Consider the following 21,900-nt stretch of genomic DNA (forward strand, 5'->3'; position numbering starts at 1 on the left):
ACTGGGTGTCATTATTGCCAACGTGAATTATGATCTTACCAAATCTACGCTTAGCCTTAGCCAGCAGCTTCAAATTTCCTTGAATGTCGCCTGCTCTGGCCCCTGGTAGAAATTTGACAATGGTTGCTGGTGTCGCTAGCTTCACATTTCACAAAACAGAGTCACCAACAACCTTTTTTTACTTGGTTGGTGTGTCACAGAGTGGGGAAAAACAGAGATGTGAACGGGTTGGTGTTAGTGATGAGAGTGTGAAACCAAAGCGTCAATACGTGCTTCGAACCCTGGGCTCCCAACTCCAGAGAACCACTGCTTCGAAGATTGTTTCAGGATGAAAAAAATCACGTGACATATGGCGTCCGAAGCAGCAACTGCTTCGTTCTCGGAATGAATCACCCGACTGGTTCAGGAGATTTTCTGGTTACGAGTGAAGGAGCGAGAGCGAGACAGTCAGCCAGGTTCATACTTGCACAGTTTTAGCTTTGTTATGGCCAACAGTTACTGCTGAATTATGACTTAAATCAACATTTGCTGGCAATCTCTTTCTCATCCTTTCACCGTGATGATGGACGCTATTGCATCAAGATTAACGCTAAAGCGGTAGTTACACAAGCACACCCAGTTAATGCTATGTTTTCCCAGCACTCTGCTCAGTAACACAACACACACATATTCATCCATCTTTATATGTAAACCTGATATCATGATATTTGGTCATAACGTGTGTGCCTCAAACAATGCAAAGATGCTTCAGATCATTGAGGTGTGTGAGCGTGTGCATGCATGTGTGTGTAATTGAAAGCATTGCACTTTTCCAGGAGAGGGCGTTATAATTGAAGCTTCACAGTTAACTACACAGTTAACTAACCAGCTAACTACTGAATTTTCCAGGGTGCAGAGCTGAGTCTCCAATTCACTGAGCCTGGCCTCCAACGCAACAAACTGACTATATTTATTACGATTACCGTTACTGCTAAAGGAGGCCGAGGAGTAACTAAATACGTGACACTCAGAGCAGGACAGTGCAGGAGGGACAGGAGAAGAAGCCATGGTGAGTTGGCTAAGAGCTAAGCTACTAGCTGTCTTAAGCTAGCGAGTTCCTAAAGACAAACAAAGTGAATAATGTGAATACAGGCAATTCATCAGAGAGTGTGCTTTAGATAAAGCAGGTGAAGATTACACTGAAATATGTCCTTATCAAGATAAATCACGCTGCACAGATTATACAGCTGACAGCAAAACACCACTGTCCTCCAGAACAGGAACCGGAAGTGATATGATACCGCAGTGAGAGCCAACACCAAGTGACAGCCATGATTTGATTTCCAGAATATTTCATTGTGGCCACAATTTAATTTTAATTTTAATGATTATGACTTATAGTTCATGAAACTGAAAATTTGTCTCATATTTTTTAAGTATTTCAGGAATGCAGAAATGTCAAAATTTGAAAAGTATGTTCATTTATACACTTATTATTTGGTTGGGAGTCCTTTGCTATCAATTACTGCATCAGTGCAGTATAGCTTGGAAACAGCAGTGACAAAAGCTTTTGGCTCTACCAAGGTGTTATGGAAGCCTAGGTTTCTTTGATAGCAGCCTTAATGCTCATCTGTATTTTTGTTTTCTGTCCTCTTCAAGACGATATGGGGTTCAGGTTGGGCAAGTTGGCTGGCCAACCAAGCACAGTAATACCAGGAAACCAGCAAGAGCTAATATATTATGGTTTCAAGATTGCATTTCAGCCAATATATTCTTCTTTATTTTCTTCAAATGGATTGTTATCTGCATGCCAAAATCTCTTTAAAATGCAAAAGGACTCAAACTCTCAAGTTCTTGAATGTAAAGCCAGTGGAAACTAAAACATTATCCCATGCCTACAGATTCTGCATAGTTTTATAGATATAGTATCTGGTGTTAGAGATTAGATTAGGTAAAATAGATCCTTTTACAATTTTCACAGCATTTCAAAACTCAGTTTTTGATTTTACTAATTGCCAGGTTGCTGTATCCCTCTCCAATACACCCACAAACCAATGGTCTTTTACAGCTGTAAAAATATTAGAGTAAATTCTTTGGACCAATAAAGCTACTACACATTTTACTATGAGACAAAAATCTGCAATTTTAATGTGATTATATCATTATGGCAAAATGTGGTCCTAACACTCCCTCAACAGCACTTTTGGGTATTTTGACAAAAAAAAAGTGCAAGCCAGTGGCATATACTAAACATCTGCCAGACACTGTCATTTCTGTATCATTTGTTAGCTTTTTTTTTTTTGTTTGTTTGATAAATCGCATTTGCTGTTATTTTTATTATATATCTGTGTAGATTCTTTTTTTCAAGCTCCAGAGACTATTTTTATTATACTAATTACTCTTGTATATGATAATATACTTTGGGATATTCTGTTTGTAAATATAATAAAAAATATGCAACTGTGTTTCCCCAGCTGGACAATCCTGATGAACAGGCAGCTCAGATCAGAAGAGAACTGGATGGACGACTGCAAATGGCAGATCAGATTGCTCGAGTAAGAAACAAAAGATGACTGTATGCTTGTAGAGATAAAAGATAAAGGATCGATAATTCTGCCTATTTACATTGTAACTTGAGATAGAAATTCAATTTTGCATCTCAAAATTGAATTAAATTAAACAAACACCTTTTTTTTAAAAAAATATATTGACTTTTACATTAATAAACAACAAAACATTCAGCACATATTAAAAAAACAAAACAAAATACATTACATGAATACCTCCCTTGTGATCTGCAAGATCACAAGGGAGGTGAGTCAGAAAAGGCTGCCAGATAAAATAAAATATATTGTCATTGCCCTTTAGTGTAACACTGAAGAGTTCCACTGGAAATACCTTGAATGTCCCTCTGTACCACTGAGTTACTGAAGGGGATATTTTCTAACCCACTGGAATCAGGGGTGAAAGTAAGCCGGTGGTCCAGTACTGCGTACCACTAAAAGATTCTGTGCTGGTATGCAGTACATGGAAGAGGGGGAGCGGCTGTCTGCTGTAAAGCCGTATTTCAGACCCACTCACAGTTGCACTTTGGCTCAGAACAGATCCACTAGCATTTTCTCATTTTAAATTGTTTCTGAACTGTTCGTGCTATGCTGGAGCCTCAATTTTCTAGCTTCTCTCCCTTGGAGCTCGAGGCTTTCCTCAACGGCCAGCCTTTACTACATTTAGCCTGTTAACTGGCCACATCCATGGGATGTATGTAGTGCATTTTATATGGCAAGCTAGACTGGTACGGCTATAACTGGCCGTACCAAAATCACCTGAAAAAGCTATATGATGCCCTCTGGTTATTATTGGCTCTGAAAAAATCAATTTCTTAACATGGTTGGCTGAATGAGGTGTCAATCAAAGTGGGAGGGTCTAGCCTGCCATACAAAAGGCACTACATATGTCCTGTGGACAGGATGTGGCCAGTTTTGATTTTGGTGTGACCAGTTAACAGGTTATTGTCTGTCTGCTCTATACAAAATATCCCAATTAAAAGCAAAGAGAGATTAACTAATTGTGTTTTATGTTATTCTGCTCAATTTCAACAACAACACAGCTCGAAAACACTGCTTATGACCGGAGATTTCATTTACACTACACAAAAGCGCATTTACTTCCAAAACGCAGTGGTTGCTGAAGTGATTGAGGTTTGAGAAAGTTTGGTGATTATTTATTTCCAGAAGTTTTGTATTGGTGGACAGATGCAGAATCTGTGGAGGTGGTCATCAGTTTGTGTTAAGTGTACAATGTGTCAAAACATCTCAGTTCCTTTACAACTGAAAAAATTTATTCCACATTCTCAAGTGCTTCTAATTTGTGCCTTATACAGGTAGGCAACACTAGGCAGGCAGGCAGGCAGGTAGGCACCAGTAAAGTTAGGCTAACCAAGCCTACCTCGGAATATGAGATATGAGTGAGAAATACATAACTGAAGCCATACCGGCTCGGATGTCACCCAGATTAACAAGGTCCACCTCAGGTGTTGAGGAACCAGAGAATTCTGACGATAAGTGGGCTACTGGAACTAGAAGGTTACTGCATAAGTGGACGCGAGATGAGAACCGGGAACTGTTGGAATGCTACTACACATGTAATCCCAGCGAGAGGGGTTACATGAAGAGGATGTGGGACCTATGGATTCTTCGAAACCCAACATCCAAACTGACGGGGAAACAACTTGTGGCTCAGTGTTCCAACATACGAAGGAAGCAGCTGTTATCGCAGCTAGAGATTGATGAGGTACAACACAAATGTTACGGCAAGGGGGAGCCAGGACGACAGGTCAGGGGGGCGATTTCATCATCCCCACACTCTGAGATTGGGTACCAAGCCCCAGTAATAACAATAACAATAACAAGTACACTGAATACCAGAGCAGCTGACCTGAAAGATAAGATCATGACTAAGAAGGCAAACTGGACCCCTCAACACCGACTACCAAGATTATGTGAAGTATTCTCTGAAGGCCTACTAGAAAATGTGAATGCAGCACTATGGACAATTCCTACCACTACCATCACTGAAAGCTGACTCCGAGTTTGTTGCTCTATAAAAAAGCCCTCCGTAAAGCTAGGACATCTTACTATTCATCATTAATTGAAGAAAATAAGAACAACCCCAGGTTTGTTTTCAGCACTGTAGCCAGGCTGACAAAGAGTCAGAGCTCTGTAGAGCCGAGAATTCCTTTCACGTTAACTAGTAGTGACTTCATGGATTTCTTTACAAATAAAATTTTAGACATTAGAGAAAAAATTATTCATAACCATCTCAAAGATTATTCTTCATGTTCGGCTGCTTTCAGCACTGCTGGTATTTGTTTAGACTCTTTTGCTCCAGTTGATCTTTCTGAGTTAACTTCAATAGTTAGTTCCTCCAAACCAGCAACATGTTTATTAGATCCCATTCCTACTAGACTGTTCAAAGGAGTCTTTCCAATTATTGATGCTTCAATCTTAAAAATGATCAATCAGTCTTTATTAGTTGGCTATGTACCACAGACCTTCAAGGTGGCTGTAATTAAACCTCTACTTAAAAAGCCATCACTTGACCCAGCTGTCTTAGCTAATTATAGGCCAATCTCCAACCTTCCTTTTCTCTCAAAGATTCTTGAAAGAGTAGTTGTAAAACAGCTAACTGATCACCTGCAGAGGAACGGTTTATTTGAAGAGTTTCAGTCAGGTTTCAGAATTCATCACAGTACAGAAACAGCATTAGTGAAGGTTACAAATGATCTTCTTACAGCCTTTGACAGTGGACTCATCTCTGTTCTTGTCCTGTTGGACCTCAGTGCAGCTTTTGATACTGTTGACCATTACATTTTATTACAGAGATTAGAGCTTGCTATAGGTATTAAAGGTACTGCACTGCAGTGGTTTGAATCATATTTATCTCATAGACTCCAATTTGTTCATGTAAATGGGGAGTCTTCTTCACACACTAAGGTTAATTATGGAGTTCCACAGGGTTCTGTGCTAGGACCAATTCTATTTACATTATACATGCTTCCCTTAGGCAGTATTATTAGAAAGCACTGCATCAATTTTCATTGTTATGCAGATGATACTCAGCTTTACCTATCAATGAAGCCAGATGACACACATCAATTAGTTAAACTGCAGGAATGTCTTAAAGATATTGAGGCCTGGATGACCTTTAATTTCCTGCTTCTAAATTCAGATAAAACTGAAATTCTTGTTCTCGGCCCCACAAATCTTAGAAACATGGTGTCTAACCAGATACTTACTCTGGATGGCATTACTTTGGCCTCCAGTAACACTGTGAGAAATCTTGGAGTCATTTTTGACCAGGATATGTCCTTCAATGCACATATTAAACAAATATGCAGGACCGCTTTTTTGCATTTGCGCAATATTTCTAAAATTAGAAACATCCTTTCTCAGAGTCATGCTGAAAAGCTAATTCATGCATTTATTACTTCTAGGGTGGACTATTGTAATTCATTATTATCAGGCTGTCCTAAAAGCTCCCTGAAAAGCCTTCAGCTGATCCAAAATGCTGCAGCTAGAGTACTGACAGGGACTAGAAAGAGAAAGCATATTTCTCCCATATTGGCTTCTCTTCATTGGCTCCCTGTTAAATCTAGAATAGAATTTAAAATTCTTCTCCTCACATACAAGGTCTTGAATAATCAGGCACCATCTTATCTCAAAGACCTCATAGTGCCATATCACCCCAATAGAGCACTTCACTCTCAGAGTGCTGGCTTACTTGTGGTTCCTAGGATACTTAAGAGTAGAATGGGAGGCAGAGCCTTCAGCTTTCAGGCGCCTCTTCTGTGGAACCAGCTTCCAGCTTGGATTCGGGAGACAGACACCCTCTCTATTTTTAAGATTAGGCTTAAAACTTTCCTTTATGATAAAGCTTATAGTTAGGGCTGGATCAGGTGACCCTGAACCATCCCTTAGTTATGCTGCTATAGGCCTAGTCTGCTGGGGGGTTCACATAATGCACTGTTTCTCATTCACCTTATTTACTTTGTTTATACTCCACTCTGCATTTAATCATTAATTGATATTAATCTCTGGCTCTCTTCCACAGCATGTCTTTCTCTCCCCTCAGCCCAACCGGTCACGGCAGATGACTGCCCCTCCCCGAGCCTGGTTCTGCTGGAGGTTTCTTCCTGTTAAAAGGGAGTTTTTCCTTTCCACTGTCGCCAAGTGCTTGCTCATAGGGGGTCGTTTTGACTGTTGGGTTTTCTCTGTATTATTGTAGGGTCTTTACCCACAATACAAAGCACCTTGAGGCGACAGTTTGTTGTGATTTGGCACTATATAAATACAATTGAATTGAATTGAATTGAAATTGAATTGAATTGAAACCAATCAGTTGATGTATAACACAGCAGCAGTGATCCTTGAGATGCTTGGCAGCAATAAGGAGCAATAACCAAGGAAACGACGACTAGAGGCTAAGATCAAGACAGCACGGAGGGAAGTTAGCCAGCTCTCAGAGTTGCAGAAAGGTATAATGAAGAAAGGGTGCCTAAGAAGTACAAGAAGCTGTCCATACCTGAGGCCTTAGAGACTGCCAAGAAAAGACTCACAGCCTTGGCTAACCGCCTGAAGAGGTATATCAGAGAGATAGAAGCCAGGAAAATAAACCCGATGTTCTCCATCACAGTGGCAGGGGAACAATATGAGAACAGCACCCCCACCAAAACTGGAGACAGAGCAATATTGGAAGAGCATATGGGAAAAAGATGTGTCACACAATACCAATGCTCAGTGGCTAGTGGATCTAAGAGCAGACCACAGCAACCTCCCGGAACAGGCCCCAGTAATCATCACAGTGGCAAACATCCAAGAAAGAGTCTCACACATGAAGAGCTGGACAGCACCAGGCCGTGATATGATTCACACCTACTGGATGAAGAAGCTAACTGCACTCCATGAGTGCCTACCAGCACAAATGAATCAGGTGCTAGAGGCTAAGATACACCCAGAATGGCTGACTGAAGGCCGGACGGTCCTGATCCCCAAGTACCCCCAGAAGGGACCAGTCCCATCCAACTACTGGCCCATAACCTGCCTAAGTACAACATGGAAACTCCTGTCAGGCATCATAGCAGCTAAGGTGAGTAGGCATGTGGTACAATACATGAGTGAGGCCCAGAAACGGATAGGCAGAGAGATCAGGGGAGCAAAACACCAGCTACTGGTAGATAGAGCAGTCACTCGAGACTGTAAGACCCAACTGACCAACCTGTGCATCGCCTGGATTGACTACCACAAAGCCTATGACTCGAAGCCGCACACATGGATCCTTGAATGCCCAGAACTGTATAAGATCAACAGGACCCTAACAACCTTTATCAAGAACTCAATGGGTATGTGGAGAACATCACAAGAGGCCAAATTCAAGCCCATCGCACAAGTCAACATCAAGTGCGGGATTTATTAAGGAGATGCTCTGTTCCCACTGCTGTTCTGCATAAGCCTGAACCCCCTTAGCCAGAACATGAACAAAACTGGCTACGGATACCGACTACAGAATGGAGCAAACATCAGCCACCTCCTGTACATGGATGACATCAACCTGTATGCTAAGAGTGAACGAGATATCGATTCACTGATCCACACCACCAGGATCTACAGCAATGATATCGGAATGTCATTCGGACTGGAGAAGTGTATTCGGATGGTAACTAAGAGAGCGAAAGTAGTCACAACTGAGGGGATTACACTACCGAAGAAAACATTGCAGACATTGAGGAAAGCTACAAGTACCTTGGAATCCCACAGGCAAATGGGAACCATGAAGAGGCTCCAAGTACCTGCAGGGAGTAAGGCAAGTCCAGGAGAGTCAGCTGAATGGGAAGAACAAGATCCAGGCTACCTATGCCCTACTAGTGGCCAGATACCCTTCTGGGATAGAAAGCTGACCAAAGGAGGAAATAGAAGCCACTGATGTTAAGACAAGAAGAATAGAATAGAATAGAATATCCTTTATTGTCATTGTGCAGCGATGTGACAACGAAATTATGTAAGCAGTCTATCTAGTGTCTTAAAAAATAAATAAATAACAGATCAAATAAGTAAGTACATACATATGTATACCCTGCCCAGCAACCCACCCTTTAAATTACACAACCCCCCCCTCCACACTTGCACTTATTTACACCTTCTAATATTTAGAGCATTATTTAGAAGTGTAATAGCCCTTCAGGGCCCTGTACCTTCTGCCAGAGGGCAGGAGGTTGAAGAGAGCTTGACTGGAGTGGGATGGATCGCCCAGGATCTTCCTAGCCCTGTTTAACCCTCGGGAGTTTGCCAAGTCATCTAGAGAGGGCAGGGGACAGCCAATTATTTTCTCAACTGTTTTAACAATGCTCTGCAGGGCCTTTCTGTCCCTTGTAGTACAGCCAGCATACCACACTGTGATGCAGTATCCCAGCACACTTTCTATTGTGGAGCAATAGAAAGTCTGCAGCAGGTTTACCTCCAGATGGCATTTTTTAAATAGCCTTAAGAAGTGTAGCTTCTGCTGAGCCTTGGCAACCACCGCTGATGTGTTGGTAGACCAAGTTAGGTTGTCAGCCACATGCACCCCAAGAAGCTTGAAACAGGGGACTCTCTCCACACAGACACTATCTAGCTGCAGTGGGGGCTGGTCCACTCTCTTCTTCCTTCCTCCTCCTCCACCATTTCCTTGGTTTTGCTGATGTTCAGCAGAAGATTATTTGCCAAACACCAGGCTACTAGCCTCTGAACCTCTTCCCTGGACTCTGTCTCCTTGCCATCAGAGATGAGACCCACCACTGTTATAACATCTGCAAATTTAACTATGATATTTGACTGGTGATGGGGGACACAGTCATCTGTGTATAGAGCGTAGAGGAAGGGGCTTAACACACAGCCCTGGGGTGAGTCGGTGCTGAGCGTTTGGGTGGAGGATCTGGAGGTCCGCACTCTCACTGTCTGTGGGCGATCTGTCAGGAAGCTGTAGATCCAGTCACAGGTGAGGGGTGGGAACCCCAAGTCAGTCAGCTTCTTGACAAGAATGCTCGGCAGAATGCTGTTAAATGCAGAGCTAAAATCAACAAAAAACATCCTGACGTAATTCCCTTTTTTCTCTGTGTGACTGGCAGCAGCATGTATGACAGTGGTGATGGCATCAGCTGTTGACCTGTTTGCCCTATAAGCAAACTGATACTGGTCAAAGCTCTGGGGGAGGCAGGATTTGAGGTGCTGAAGGATAAGCCTCTCAAAGCATTTCATGACCACAGAGGTCAGTGCCACCGGTCTGTAGTCACTGAGGCTGCTTGTGGGGGCTTTCTTGGGCACAGGAATAATGGTGGCTGCTTTCAAGCAGGATGGAACGGTAGCCTGTTTCAGGGAGATGTTAAAAATCCTTGTGAGGACTCCAGACAGCTGGTCAGCACAAGCCTTCAATACTTACCCAGTACCCCGTCTGTTCCTGCCACTTTATGTGGATTTACAGCTTTCAACACCCTTCTCACCTGATGTTCCAGCAACTTGGGCACATGCGTGTTGGAGGGCTGGGAAGCTTGAGGAGCAGACTGAGACCTCCCCATCTCAAAGTGGGTGAAAAAGTGATTTAATTCTTCCACCAGTAGGGCATTGGCATTTACCATCTCTACTGAGCTCCCCTTATAATTTGGTAGGTGCTGTAGTCCCTGCCACACCCGTCTCAGATTTTTATCAAATAGATGCTCCTCCACCTTCCTCTTAAAGTCCCTCTTGGCCGCTTTGATTCCCCTCCTAAGGTTTGCCCTGGCCACACTATACTGTACCAGTCTTGATTACCGGGCCCGTAGAAGTGTCGGCACCTCTGCTGTCATCCATGGCTTTTCATTTTTATACACCCTGATCTGTTTATCCACTGTCACATTGTCAGTGCAGGTCTTAATGTACGACAATACAGTCTCAGTGTGTTCATTTAACTCCAGGTGATCAAAAACGGACCATACCATGTTGCTAAAACAATCCGGCAGCTGCCTGAGTGCTCCCTCAGGCCATATTTTCACTGTCTTCATGGCTGGTTTGATCCTCTTCCTGAGTGGTTTGCAGTGATGATATGGTTACCTTGAAAAAGTAGTCTGACTACTGATTACAGACTACTCCTTTAAAAAGTAACTTAGTTACTTTACTGATTACTTAATTTTAGAAGTAACTAAGTTAGATTACAAGTTACTTCATTAGTTACTTTCAACAGCGGCTGGTCTTGTGCCAAAAAGTGATCGTCTGTCATAAAGTGATTCACATGTTTCTGTGTGCTTTTATGTGTAATGTCTTTCCTGATATTGGTAAATATAGTGCAGTCAACATTATTTATGAAGGGCTTATATATAAAATGCAGAAATAACATGTTTTTCAGTAATCTTTAAGAGTCTGTTTTATTGTACCTACATTATAATCAATCCAGTGATTTTTGGATTTTTATAGAACTGTGGTGTTATATTTGTTGTGATTTCTGCAGCCTTCTGAACCAGATTTCTGTTTAAAAAGACATTTTTAATGTCAGACAGTTTTTACCTTAATAAAAAAAATGAATATTTAAAAGTCACTTTGACAAAAACTGATTGCAGCTTCTACCTTGTGATAGAAATGCTGTTTCTCACTCAAAATTACCTGATATCATTCATGAGAGATATGTTTGATATATGCTTCAGAGATTATAGATCAACAAGTCATTTACAGCCGTTTAAATACAGGGAATGATTTCTTGGCAAATACCGAAAATTGCTCTGTGGCAGACAATCACTTTTTGGCACAATACCAGCCTCTACTACATACTGTAGTACAGTACAGCTACAGTTTCCTTGTGCTTACTCAGCCAGATCTTTCAAAGCCTGAGTTTGCAGCCATTGGCATCCATACTCTTCAGTAAGCATTGGGTGGATGCTCCCACAAATCCCCTGCAGTTGACTTCAACCGGTTAGCAGACAGTTGATCACCTTTTTTTCTGCACTCAGCTCTAAGGTCACGATACCAGTCTTTCTTCCTCTCAAAGGCTGCGATCCGATATTCAGTATCAGTATTGGTCCGATCCTGGCCTAAATTACTGGATCAGATATCGGAAAGAAATAAAAGATGTAATCCGATATGTCCCGACCAGGGTTATAATAGTTTTGGATTTGATTTTACATTATCATTTAGTTTTAGTTAGTTTTTACATTTTTTCTCAAATTTAGTTAGTTTTCAGAGTAGTTTTGCTCATTTTATTAGTTTTTATTTTTGATTTCATGCTTAGTTTTAGTTAGTTTCAAGATTACTTTTAGTATTTTCATACTTAATCAGGTGCAAGATTCAAGGCACAAAAGTGACTATTGTGTAATGAAAACTCGACAAGAGATGCCCTTTAAAGAAATATATTCCACAACCAACTTCCAAAACTCAATAAACTCCCAATAAAGTTCAGCGTCAGTGCAGTAGATTAACAACACCTACATGTGGTGTTTGACAAAAAGAAACTCTTTGACAGAGTCAAAGCTCAAATCCAGCTGCATCCTGATGTTCTCACCACCTGAAGCTGCTTCTGTTGTGGAGATAGCTTGGTTAGATGCTCCTAATTAGACTTGCAGGGTCTTTATGGCCTCTGTACACAACCTACGGAAGTGGCTGACCTCATGTCCACATTTATGCATGTGTAGCTGGATTGTGTGTTTTAATTGTGGTCTCGTTCTTTGTGCTCAGTTTTTTTTGGCTGCAAACATATTTGTCCCTGTTATTTTTACTTTCTTCATTCCTGCATGTCCGTTCCAATAGTTTCAGCAGTCTCCCTCCAGGAATTTGCTGACATTTGTTAGTCCTGATATTGATGCTTTGATTATTATTCCTGATTGTTATTCTCTGACTGATAAATTCAAACACTGCAGCAAAAAGTAGCCAGAAACGCACAAGAACTGAACAGGTTAATCACAACCTTGTGGGCTGTGTGGACCCGACATGTAGTTCAATTTCTCCGGAGGTGCACGTCAGGTTACGTTGAAGGCAGACCGCTGCCATTACTTTGTGGACCGATGCGGTGAGCACGCACATGCATGCACACAGTTGCCCGATGGCGCTCCCTGCTTAATCTACTGGAGCGAAAAAAAATTATTTCATATCAATCCACAAGGGTTTTAAATAAAATTACGAAACAAAAAGGTCATTTTATCTATAATTTCTGTTAGTTTCAGTTAGTTTTGTAACTCACAATACTGTTTTTTGCTTTTACTTATAGATTTTATTTATTTCAGTTAATGAAAAGTTTTTTTTCAGTTTCAGTTTTCATTATTTAGTTCATTTTCGTTAACTATAATAACCCTGTTTGTTATAAAGTTTACCAGCCGGCAGGAACCAGCTTGGTGGTATCACGTGGTATAGCCAAACTCACATGCAATTGGTCAGAGGGTTTCCTTGGACACTTCACTACTACCGTAAACCAGAAAGCGCTCAACAAGATTTTAATTAAGTGGTCATTTCTGTTTTGGTATTAGGTTTGGGTCCGCTTGAGACATCATTTCGATCCAGATCCGGACCGAGGTCCACCTATTGGTGATGTCTGATATAGATGAAGCCACTTAAAATTGCTGCTCCCAGCCGGCTGGAAGTAGTGATGGTTTGGTCGCGATCGATCCGGCTGTTTGAAGTGAATGATGGGAGCCAGCTCCTGATAGTGAGCCGTGTCTTTATTCTTTTATGTCTTTTTTTTTTTTTTTTTGTGGAAGCTGCATGTGATAGGATGTGTGGCGTAATCTGCATGTCTACAAGGAGCAACAGCGCAGGGAGAAGGCAGAGACACACCACACAGTGAGTCCACACAGATCAAACACAGAGGGAGCATCTCCTGCAAAGTTTGCTCAGAAACCGGAAAGAGCAAGAGGAAGTTGCGCTTTACATAGAGGCTACATGCAGGAATGTTGAGGACATGTAATTCATTTTACACATTTTTTTTTTTTTAACTACAATCAGAGGAGACATTTGGGAGATGAAAGAGCTGGCTCTTCTTTGGGAACCGAGCCAAAAGAGCCGGCTCTCTTAAAAGAGCCAAACTTCTCATCACTAGCTGGAAGTCTCCTGCCTTCTTCTGGGCATATCTACTTTCCAGCATGAACACACCCCACACAGATGGCGCTTTCTTCACAAAAATTTTGACTTCTGTTATTCACAAATGTTTTGTTAAGATTTCATGCTAAAGTATTTTCACTGTCTAAAACAAAGCTAAAACCAAAGGTGGAGTAAGTTTTGAAAATCTAAAATAGACTGATAAATTTTTAGTCAGTATCACATATTTTCCACTGCAAATCACCAAACATTCTTTTCATCAATTTATTTCTGTGAATCTAATAACTAAGTAAGTAAATAAATAAATTAATTTTTTTAAAAAGCAGTGCTGTGCTGAGCAATCTAAACTTTCTCCCTTTTTAGTCTCCTTTTAGAAGTTCCATGAAAGCAGCTTCAGGCTGCACTTTTATCAATTAAAAAATTATTTTAAAGGCTACCTACTAAAAGTAGCTTATATCTTGTCATCGGCATTAATATGAACACCCATCACCTCCTCCTGCTTCTGCTGCCTGGTGTCAAACTTGATTTGCATGACAGTATTGTCCCAGTACTGTCTTTCCACCATCAGACACGTGTGCCTTCTCAGAAATGTGTACTGAAGATAAACTGATTGATGCATATGAATCCTGCTTTTTGGAATCTTTTTTTAAAGCCACTTAAAAATGAACTATCAATTACTCAAAAGGACACTTAAAAATAGGTTTTATAGCGTAATGAGCACAAATTGGAAATTTATGTTCAAATTATAATCGATATAGAGGAGATCAGGAGGGAAGTTCAACAATGAGCGTCTACAGCTATCTTACAGCCAGTGGTGCTGAGATCTTGTCAAAAAAACATTTATCAGCACAGAAAAGTCCCAAACATACTGGCAATGCAGTAAAAGTGTGCCTGGATAGAAAAACACACAATGGAACACTATCAGTCATGGATTGGCATCCCCAAAGCCTAGACTTCAACATTACTGAAGCAGTGTGGGATCATCCTGACAGTGAATGGAACAAAAGGCAGAAACATCCAAAGAAGAGCTTTGAATGACGCTCTTTCAAGAAGCCTGGAGAACTGTTCCTGAAGACTACTTCAGAAATTACAGAAAGCTGCCTCATAGAGTTCAGACTGTCCTCAAGAATAAAGGAGGTAGAGAAACAGTCTGTGTGGTGTAAATGTGGCTGAGAGCAAAGCTCATTGGACGTTTGAAGACCACCAATAAAATGCCAGCTTAGACCACTTTGTGAATTCCATAAATTTAAGGTTTTCCAACTTGACATTCAATTTTTGGTGGTTTATGTTTGCCGTTGAAACTGAGAGTTTATCCCAAGTAGAGTCCATGCTCTCACTATTGGCCCAAGTTAACAAGAATGGTCTGAGTGTCAAAGTGTTGGCGTTTTCCTGAATGCATCCAAGAGTTTTCTGACTGGATTTTAACAGTCCTGTTCACTTAGAAATATCTACAGACTGCAAGCTGCAGGTTCTTAGGATCATAAGTCATTTAAATCCTGGTCAATTCCATGTGGTCCGATTTAGCTGCGAGCCAATCTATTCCAAGCAACCTTATTGGTCTGTAAGATGCGCAGTGATCTAGGTGCTTATATTTCTTTAAGATCAGAGAGATGTGGACCAGATTTAAAATTGGTGGGAGCAATACCCCTTTCAAAAGACTCAGTAAACATATTAGTCAGAGGTCCTACCTTTTTATAAAATTCAGGACCAAACCCACAGGGGCCAGGAGCTTACCATTCTGAATGGATTTTATTGTCTCCAGGACTTCCTGTGCTCTGATATGTTTTGGCATTCTGATGACTACGGTTCCTGATAGTTTACATATAGATTTCTTTTCAAGGTGCTGTGTACCAGATCGTATTGTGCAAAACTTTTAAGAGTAGTAATTTTTGTGTTACTCATAAAAATAAATTAACTCTTAGATTACCACTAATGAAGACCAGGTATACCCCCAAAATAGTAAAATGCAATTCACAATTATACTGCAAAAAAGCTGTGCTGAGATATACATGCCCAAGTGTTATAGGTGTACATGCTGCCCAAGGAAGTAATCCCTCCTGGAGAACCAAAATACCTTTCATATCTCTCCCCCACTTCCACAACACAGAGCCATTGACAAGCATGTCATTATCTTAGTTTACAATAAACATAAAAACACCTCTAGTATATAGGTAATCACTAATAATGGAACCCTCATCTGCAGATACACCAGATTAACACAAAATAACTGCATCATTGTGTATAAGATACGTGAGAGAGAAAAACACAATTGAGCCAATTCAGCTCAGATTTTTTTTAAGTTTTATACAAACTATTTGAACCTGTTATCTCCATTAAAATACACTCTGAGTGAGACTTAATGAAGCATGAGAATAGCTGGGTAGTGCGTGTTGAAACGGCTCCATTTGTCTATCAAGGCTTTGCACACATTTCCTCTGTCGAACTGCCAAGACAGGTCATGATGAATGAAGATCCACTCTCCTTCGTATTACAGGTTAAGCTTCCTGTCATTGCTGGTAATATCCTCAGTTTGCCCTGGAATTGTGAAGTTTAATAATCAGTGGTCATGGATGCATTCCCCGCAGTCCCAGGCTATAATGTGCCTGGTCAATTTGATGTTTACCTCTAAGCCAAGCACAGTGGGCAGCTATGATTCAAAAAACTGTATTGGCCCTGCCCTCTTCCAGACTGAGGATGCGAATGTCCCATCTACAGCGGTTTGCCAAATCATCCACAACATCAGCCATTTGCTTCACTACTTTTTGTTTCAATCAGTCTGATTTCCAGACTGGCCGCAACATCCTCGACTCTCTGCTTGCCGTGGTAATGCATTTGTACTGGCCCTCTAAAACTGCAGAAATCTTTTCCAGAGTTCTGGAAATCTTAAAGAGCTTTTCTTCTACATTGTCGTTGAAGTTCTGAATTAACTCGTGAATCACAGCTGTTGTGTCCATATTTTCTAGCTATTCCTTGCTTGGTGATGAAGAGCTGAAATTAGCATCTGTGTGACTGAATTTTCATCTACTTAATGATTAATGATTGTTATAGACTGGATTTGCAAGTTAAGCATGGAGGGAGACCTTATTCTTCAAATAAATTGACTAATATTGTGCAGGAGCTCAGTGAAAACGGGTCTTTAGGCATCCAGTACCACGTGACCCCCCCCCCCCCCCCCCCCCCCCACCCCCTAAAAAAACAAAAAAAAAAAAAACAAAAAACAAAAAAAAAACAAAAAAAACAAAAAAAAAAAAAAAACACTTTTTAATAAGAGTAGAGCATCAAGTCAGTTAAATGTCTGGGGTATTGATCTGGTCAGTTGAGTAGCAGAGAGGGTTGTTATCACTTTCAGCTGCTTTGGTGTTAATGAAATTAATAACAGGTGCACTAGATGGCCAACAATGAGACAAACCCCAAAACAAGAATGGTTTTACAGGTGGTGGCCACTGACATTTGTTTCTCCTTCATCTTTTTTTTTCTCACTAATTTGCATTTGGCTAAAGTCAGTGTCACTACTGGTAGCATGAGGTGATACCTGGAACCTACAGAGGGTGCACAGTTAGTCCAACTCCTCCAGAATGGCACAACAATACGTGCCATTGCCAGAAAGTTTGCTGTGTCTCCCAGCACAGTCTCAAGAGCATGTAGGAGATTCCAGGAGACAGGAAATGACTCTAGAAGAGCTGGACAGTGCCATGGAAGGTCCTTAACACATCAGCAGGACCAGTATTGGCTCCTTTGTGCAAGGAGGAACAGGATGGGTGCTGCCAAAGACTTACAAAATGACATCCAGCAGGTCACTGGTGTGAATGTCTCTGAGCAATCAGAAACAGACTTCATGAGTGTGTCCTGAGGGCCTGACATCCTCTAGTGGGCCTTGTGCTCACTGCCTGGCGCTGTGGAGCCTGACTGGCATTTGCCATTGAAAATAAGAACTGGCAGGACTGGCACCCTATGCTTTTCACAAATAAGAGCAGGTTCACCCTGAGCACATGTGACAGATGTTAAAGGGTCTGGAGAAGCCATGGAGAACATTATGCTGCCTATAGCATCTTTTAGCATGATTAATTTGGTGGTTGGTCAGTGATGATCTGGGAGGCATATACATGGAGGGACTCAGTCCTCTACAGGGTAAGCAACAGCACCCTGACTGCCATTAGGTGTCAGGATGAAATCCTTGGACTCATTGTCAGCCATTTTGAGTTGTTGCAATTACATTTTGCAGAAGTGGACTAGCCTGCCACTTCACTTTTTCACTTTGATTTTCAGGGTGTCATTGAATTCAGTCGTCTATAGGTTGATCATTTTAATTTCTATCAAACAATGTGGAATCCTTTCATTCCTAACACATCACCTAGTCCATATCTGTATAGATATCCAGTTCTTTTCTTTCTTTTTTTTTTTTTTTTTTTTTGAGCAGTGTATAACTCTTATATGCAGCGTGGTGATGTGATGGCTACCACTAAGCTCTCACAGCAAGAGGGTCCTGGGTTTGAATCTGCCAGATTGCTGGGCCTTTCTGTGTGGAGTTTGCATGCTCTTGCTGTGTCTGGCTTCCTCCCACAGTCCAAAAATATTCATGTTAGGTTAATTGGTGATTTTAAATTGGGTCTAGGTGTGAATGTGAGTGGAAATAGTTGCCTGTCTCTCTGTGTTAGTCCAGCAAGAGACTGGCAACCTGTCCAAGGTGTACCCTGCCTTCTGCCCTATGACAGCTGGGATAGGCTCCAGCCCAACTGCCACCTGCCAGAAAATGGATGAATGGATAGAGTATTACAGACCTTATCACAAACAAAATTTGCTTTAAAGTTGTTCTTTGGATCTTGTGCATTATTAATTGGCTGTCTTCCCAATTTGGTCAGCATGGTGGCAGGTTCCCTCGGTTTGTCTCCAGAGAAATGGAGGCCATGTATATCGAAGAGCTCAGATCCTCTGTCAACCTGCTGATGGCGAACCTGGAGAGCATGCCTGTTTCCAAAGGAGGAGAGTTCAAGTTGCAGAAGCTAAAACGAGGCCACAATACCTCCATCATGGACATGGGCCAGGAGGATGAGAATGCACTGTCAAAATCAGACGTAGTGCTGTCCTTCACCCTGGAGGTAGGTGGAGAGACTTATCAAACTGTTGTTTTCATGGTGTTTGGCTGTGAAATTGTACTGGTACAAACAGAGAAGAATACACAAAAGAAAGATGGGACATATCTTTAATTAAACAATAATATAACGTTCACACTCTGTGACAGCATGTGTATCATTAGCGATAGGTTAACCTACATAAAGGAAAGGGTTTATCCTACAGGGAAAAAGGTGTTCTGTATCCAATAACATATTTTTGTGAGCCTGAATCAAAAGAGGAACATGTAAAATGTAATTATTTTAATGTGACATGTCACACCAAAAAGGTTTTGTGAATATAAGCAAAATTTAAAGATCCTAACATTCATGCTGGTCTGTTTTGTTGTTTATAGGGTTAAATTAACTAATGCTTTGCTGTGGTATTGGTATCTTTAAAAAAACTGTTTCAATCATCAGGCTTTATGCTGTTATACAATGAAAAGTGTCACTGAACAGAGAGAATTTTCACTTGATTGGTATTTGGGCTGATAAAATTTAAAGGGTTAGCTGGAAATCTTTGCTTGGACAAGACTGAATTAGTAATGTAACCTTTTCTTAAAAAATAGATTACAGTGTAAAACTCATGTTGCTCAGCACCAAAATGTGTGCAAAAATGGTTTCAGCTGCTCTACTCCTTGGATTCTTGACTTTTTCAACCGTGTTTCAGTCCAAAATCTCAGCCACTATGTCAGTCTTGTTGTACTCTGACATAGTGTCCACCAGCACCAACAGATACTTTTCTCCTTTCGCACCTGTTATTCCTAGGGGCCCTGCTACATCCATGCAAATCGACCCCCAGGGCACTGTGCTCTTGATGGTGAGTCCCCCTATGTGCTGCCCTCTCCGACCTGCGTTGTACCGACCACACTCAACACAGTCTTTGAGAACACACCGAATTTCTCTTACTGGAATCCAGAGCTGCTGTTTCTCCAGCTCCCTGCGTGTTGGGTCAGCTCCAGCGTGGCCAAGTGCCTTGTGCACTGCCCGCATCCCCCCCTCCATGGACGAAACAATCCACTTCTTCGTTTCCTTACCAGTGAGCTCCATCCACCGTTTCACTGACCTCCTCGTCAGTCAGACTGGTGCACCCCGCAGCCACGTGACTCTGAATTGAGGTGTCCCACTTTTTCCATCCTTGTCCCCATGGGACAACATGACTCACTGTCCATGACTGGATCTTGGCTACCGCCGGCGCCACAGCTCCCGGTGCCTCTCCTGATTCTGCCTCAGATGGGGCAGGCGCTTCTGTCTCTTCCATGCTGGGCTCTTTGAGCGACTTCCAGAGGGTCACCCCATCTGAGTTGGGCCCCTCCCGCGCTCTTCCATCTGCTGCCTCACCCATCTCTGGACTGGTCCGGCGTTTCTTTGTCTTTCTCTTTGTTGTCTCGAGTCGCCTTCCTTCCAAAGCCTCTCGTTGTATAGCCTAGACAAGGGATGGAATCAGGCGTCGATGCCTCTCTGCAGAGTCGTTTGGGTCCCTGTCGGTCTGGGTTTCTCCAGCGATGTCTGCTGCTACTTCTCCCGTCCGCGTCACTCCGCTCTGGACAGGTTGAGAGTGTTGGCTGGTCTCGCTGCTGCCACTCCAAACAGCTCACGAAGTCTCCACTGCCTCGTGCTGCGCCTTCAATCAATCCTGGGGTCATCTCCCACGAATGATGACCTCTCCAGGCTATCTGGGTTCTTCTTTTGTTGAGCGCAGTGAAATCCTCTTATTCCACTCGCGCCCCACGTTGGGCGCCACGTGTGTTAGATCCCACAGGTTCAGTTGTGTCAGCTTCTCTGTTTAACAGGGTCCTGGCTACACTTCAAGTGGAGTATTCAATGCAACACTACTTAAAGCTGGGGCGGGGTAACTCGCCTGGCTTCTTACCACCGATAATGCTGACGTCTGCCCTGCTCCCTCTGATCCTTCAGAGCGGCCAGTCAAGGAGGCATCCTGCAGCTGGGCCCGAAGTTCAGTCCCGTCATTTGTGGTGGCTTACCCCTATGGATCCTTGCACTTGTTACATGCCAGGTTAATTTTAAAGGCTAGGCAAAAGCCTTAAGGACATAAGGTAGTTTTATGTGGAAACCGTAGACTAGTGTAACCAAAACAGAGCTAGATGTTAAAGCTAAATTGCCTAGAGTTTTACTATCATGAGACTAAGTGTACCATAACGGGGAGAAATAATTGTCAAAAGAATTTTTCTGACTTTTTAGAGTCAAATTTTATTTTGCAGGTTCAGCCCAAGCAAATTGCAATAGCTCAAATCAATCCTGAATAAATCCTTAAATTCAGTGATTAGCTCAAAATTCAGAAAAAGGGGAATGAAATTGTCGAATTTTGTTCTAAAATCCTTTTAGGGTAGGAAAGGGTTCGGGTGAGTCGCTCGGCCGAAGCGACCACACCCAATTCCAGTCCATTGAACGGCCTCAGTGAAGCGGGGGGGAAAAAAAGGAGAAGTCCAAAAGGAAGATGTTGCTGTCCTGTTAACTGTCCTTTTTGTGATCTTCGCCTTTTTTTGCAGAAGTCCTCTGACTCAGTACAAAGTCTAAGAGATAGAAATCTGACAGCGAAGATACTTCCAACTCCAACTGTTAGGCAGGGAGAATACACTGCAGAACTGTTCAAAGTTAAATTAGTAATCCACAGACAGGGTTTGGGGCCAGTCCTCTCTGCAGAGCAGTCCTGGTGCGGGGAAGAAGCTCCTGAAATTCTCGTATAATGCTTCTGCACATCATCTTTTATAATCTGAATCTATGACAGACCCTAGTTTCCATACTTCATCATGACAGACCATCACCCCACTGCCCTTATCCTTTTAGGGAGTGTTAGGTTTAACCATTACTTCATTTCTAATTGCTTATGGGTCTTTTAGGTACTTTTCCATTTCTGGAACATGTCTGAACATGTTTTTAACTTTGCTCTTCCTCGTCTCTAAGTAACAGTTTCAAGTTCCTCATTTTACCCTTAGCTTTGTGATTTCACAATTTCCTTAACACATTGCTTTAACTGTGATTTCTGTGTTACACTTACATACACCATTTGATTCTAAATCATACCATTCATTCTCTAACAATTCTATTAATTTGAATTATGATTGTCCATTCAGTACCAGGTTTAGGCTAATGGGTTACCAAGATCTCAGCTCACTTGACAATTGTTCCAAACTTAGGATAACAAAGCTGATCAGGAGCAAGCTACACGAAAACTCAAAACTTACTAGAAACATGAAATACAAAAGCTGGTT

The 21,900-nt window shown here is 41.8% G+C and overlaps 1 protein-coding gene across 1 annotated transcript in view; it reads left to right on the forward strand.

Moving 5' to 3' along the window:
• cadpsa (Ca2+-dependent activator protein for secretion a) overlaps positions 1-21,900 on the forward strand; it is a 479,373-nt gene that overhangs the window by 122,793 nt on the left and 334,680 nt on the right. Inside the window, exons 4-5 of the mRNA XM_030723859.1 lie at positions 2,454-2,534; positions 18,419-18,655. Coding sequence (XP_030579719.1) covers positions 2,454-2,534; positions 18,419-18,655 — 318 coding nt within the window. The remainder of the gene's footprint in view (positions 1-2,453; positions 2,535-18,418; positions 18,656-21,900) is intronic.

The sequence above is a fragment of the Archocentrus centrarchus genome, unplaced genomic scaffold, assembly GCF_007364275.1.
Source record: "Archocentrus centrarchus isolate MPI-CPG fArcCen1 unplaced genomic scaffold, fArcCen1 scaffold_29_ctg1, whole genome shotgun sequence".
NCBI lineage: Eukaryota > Metazoa > Chordata > Actinopteri > Cichliformes > Cichlidae > Archocentrus > Archocentrus centrarchus.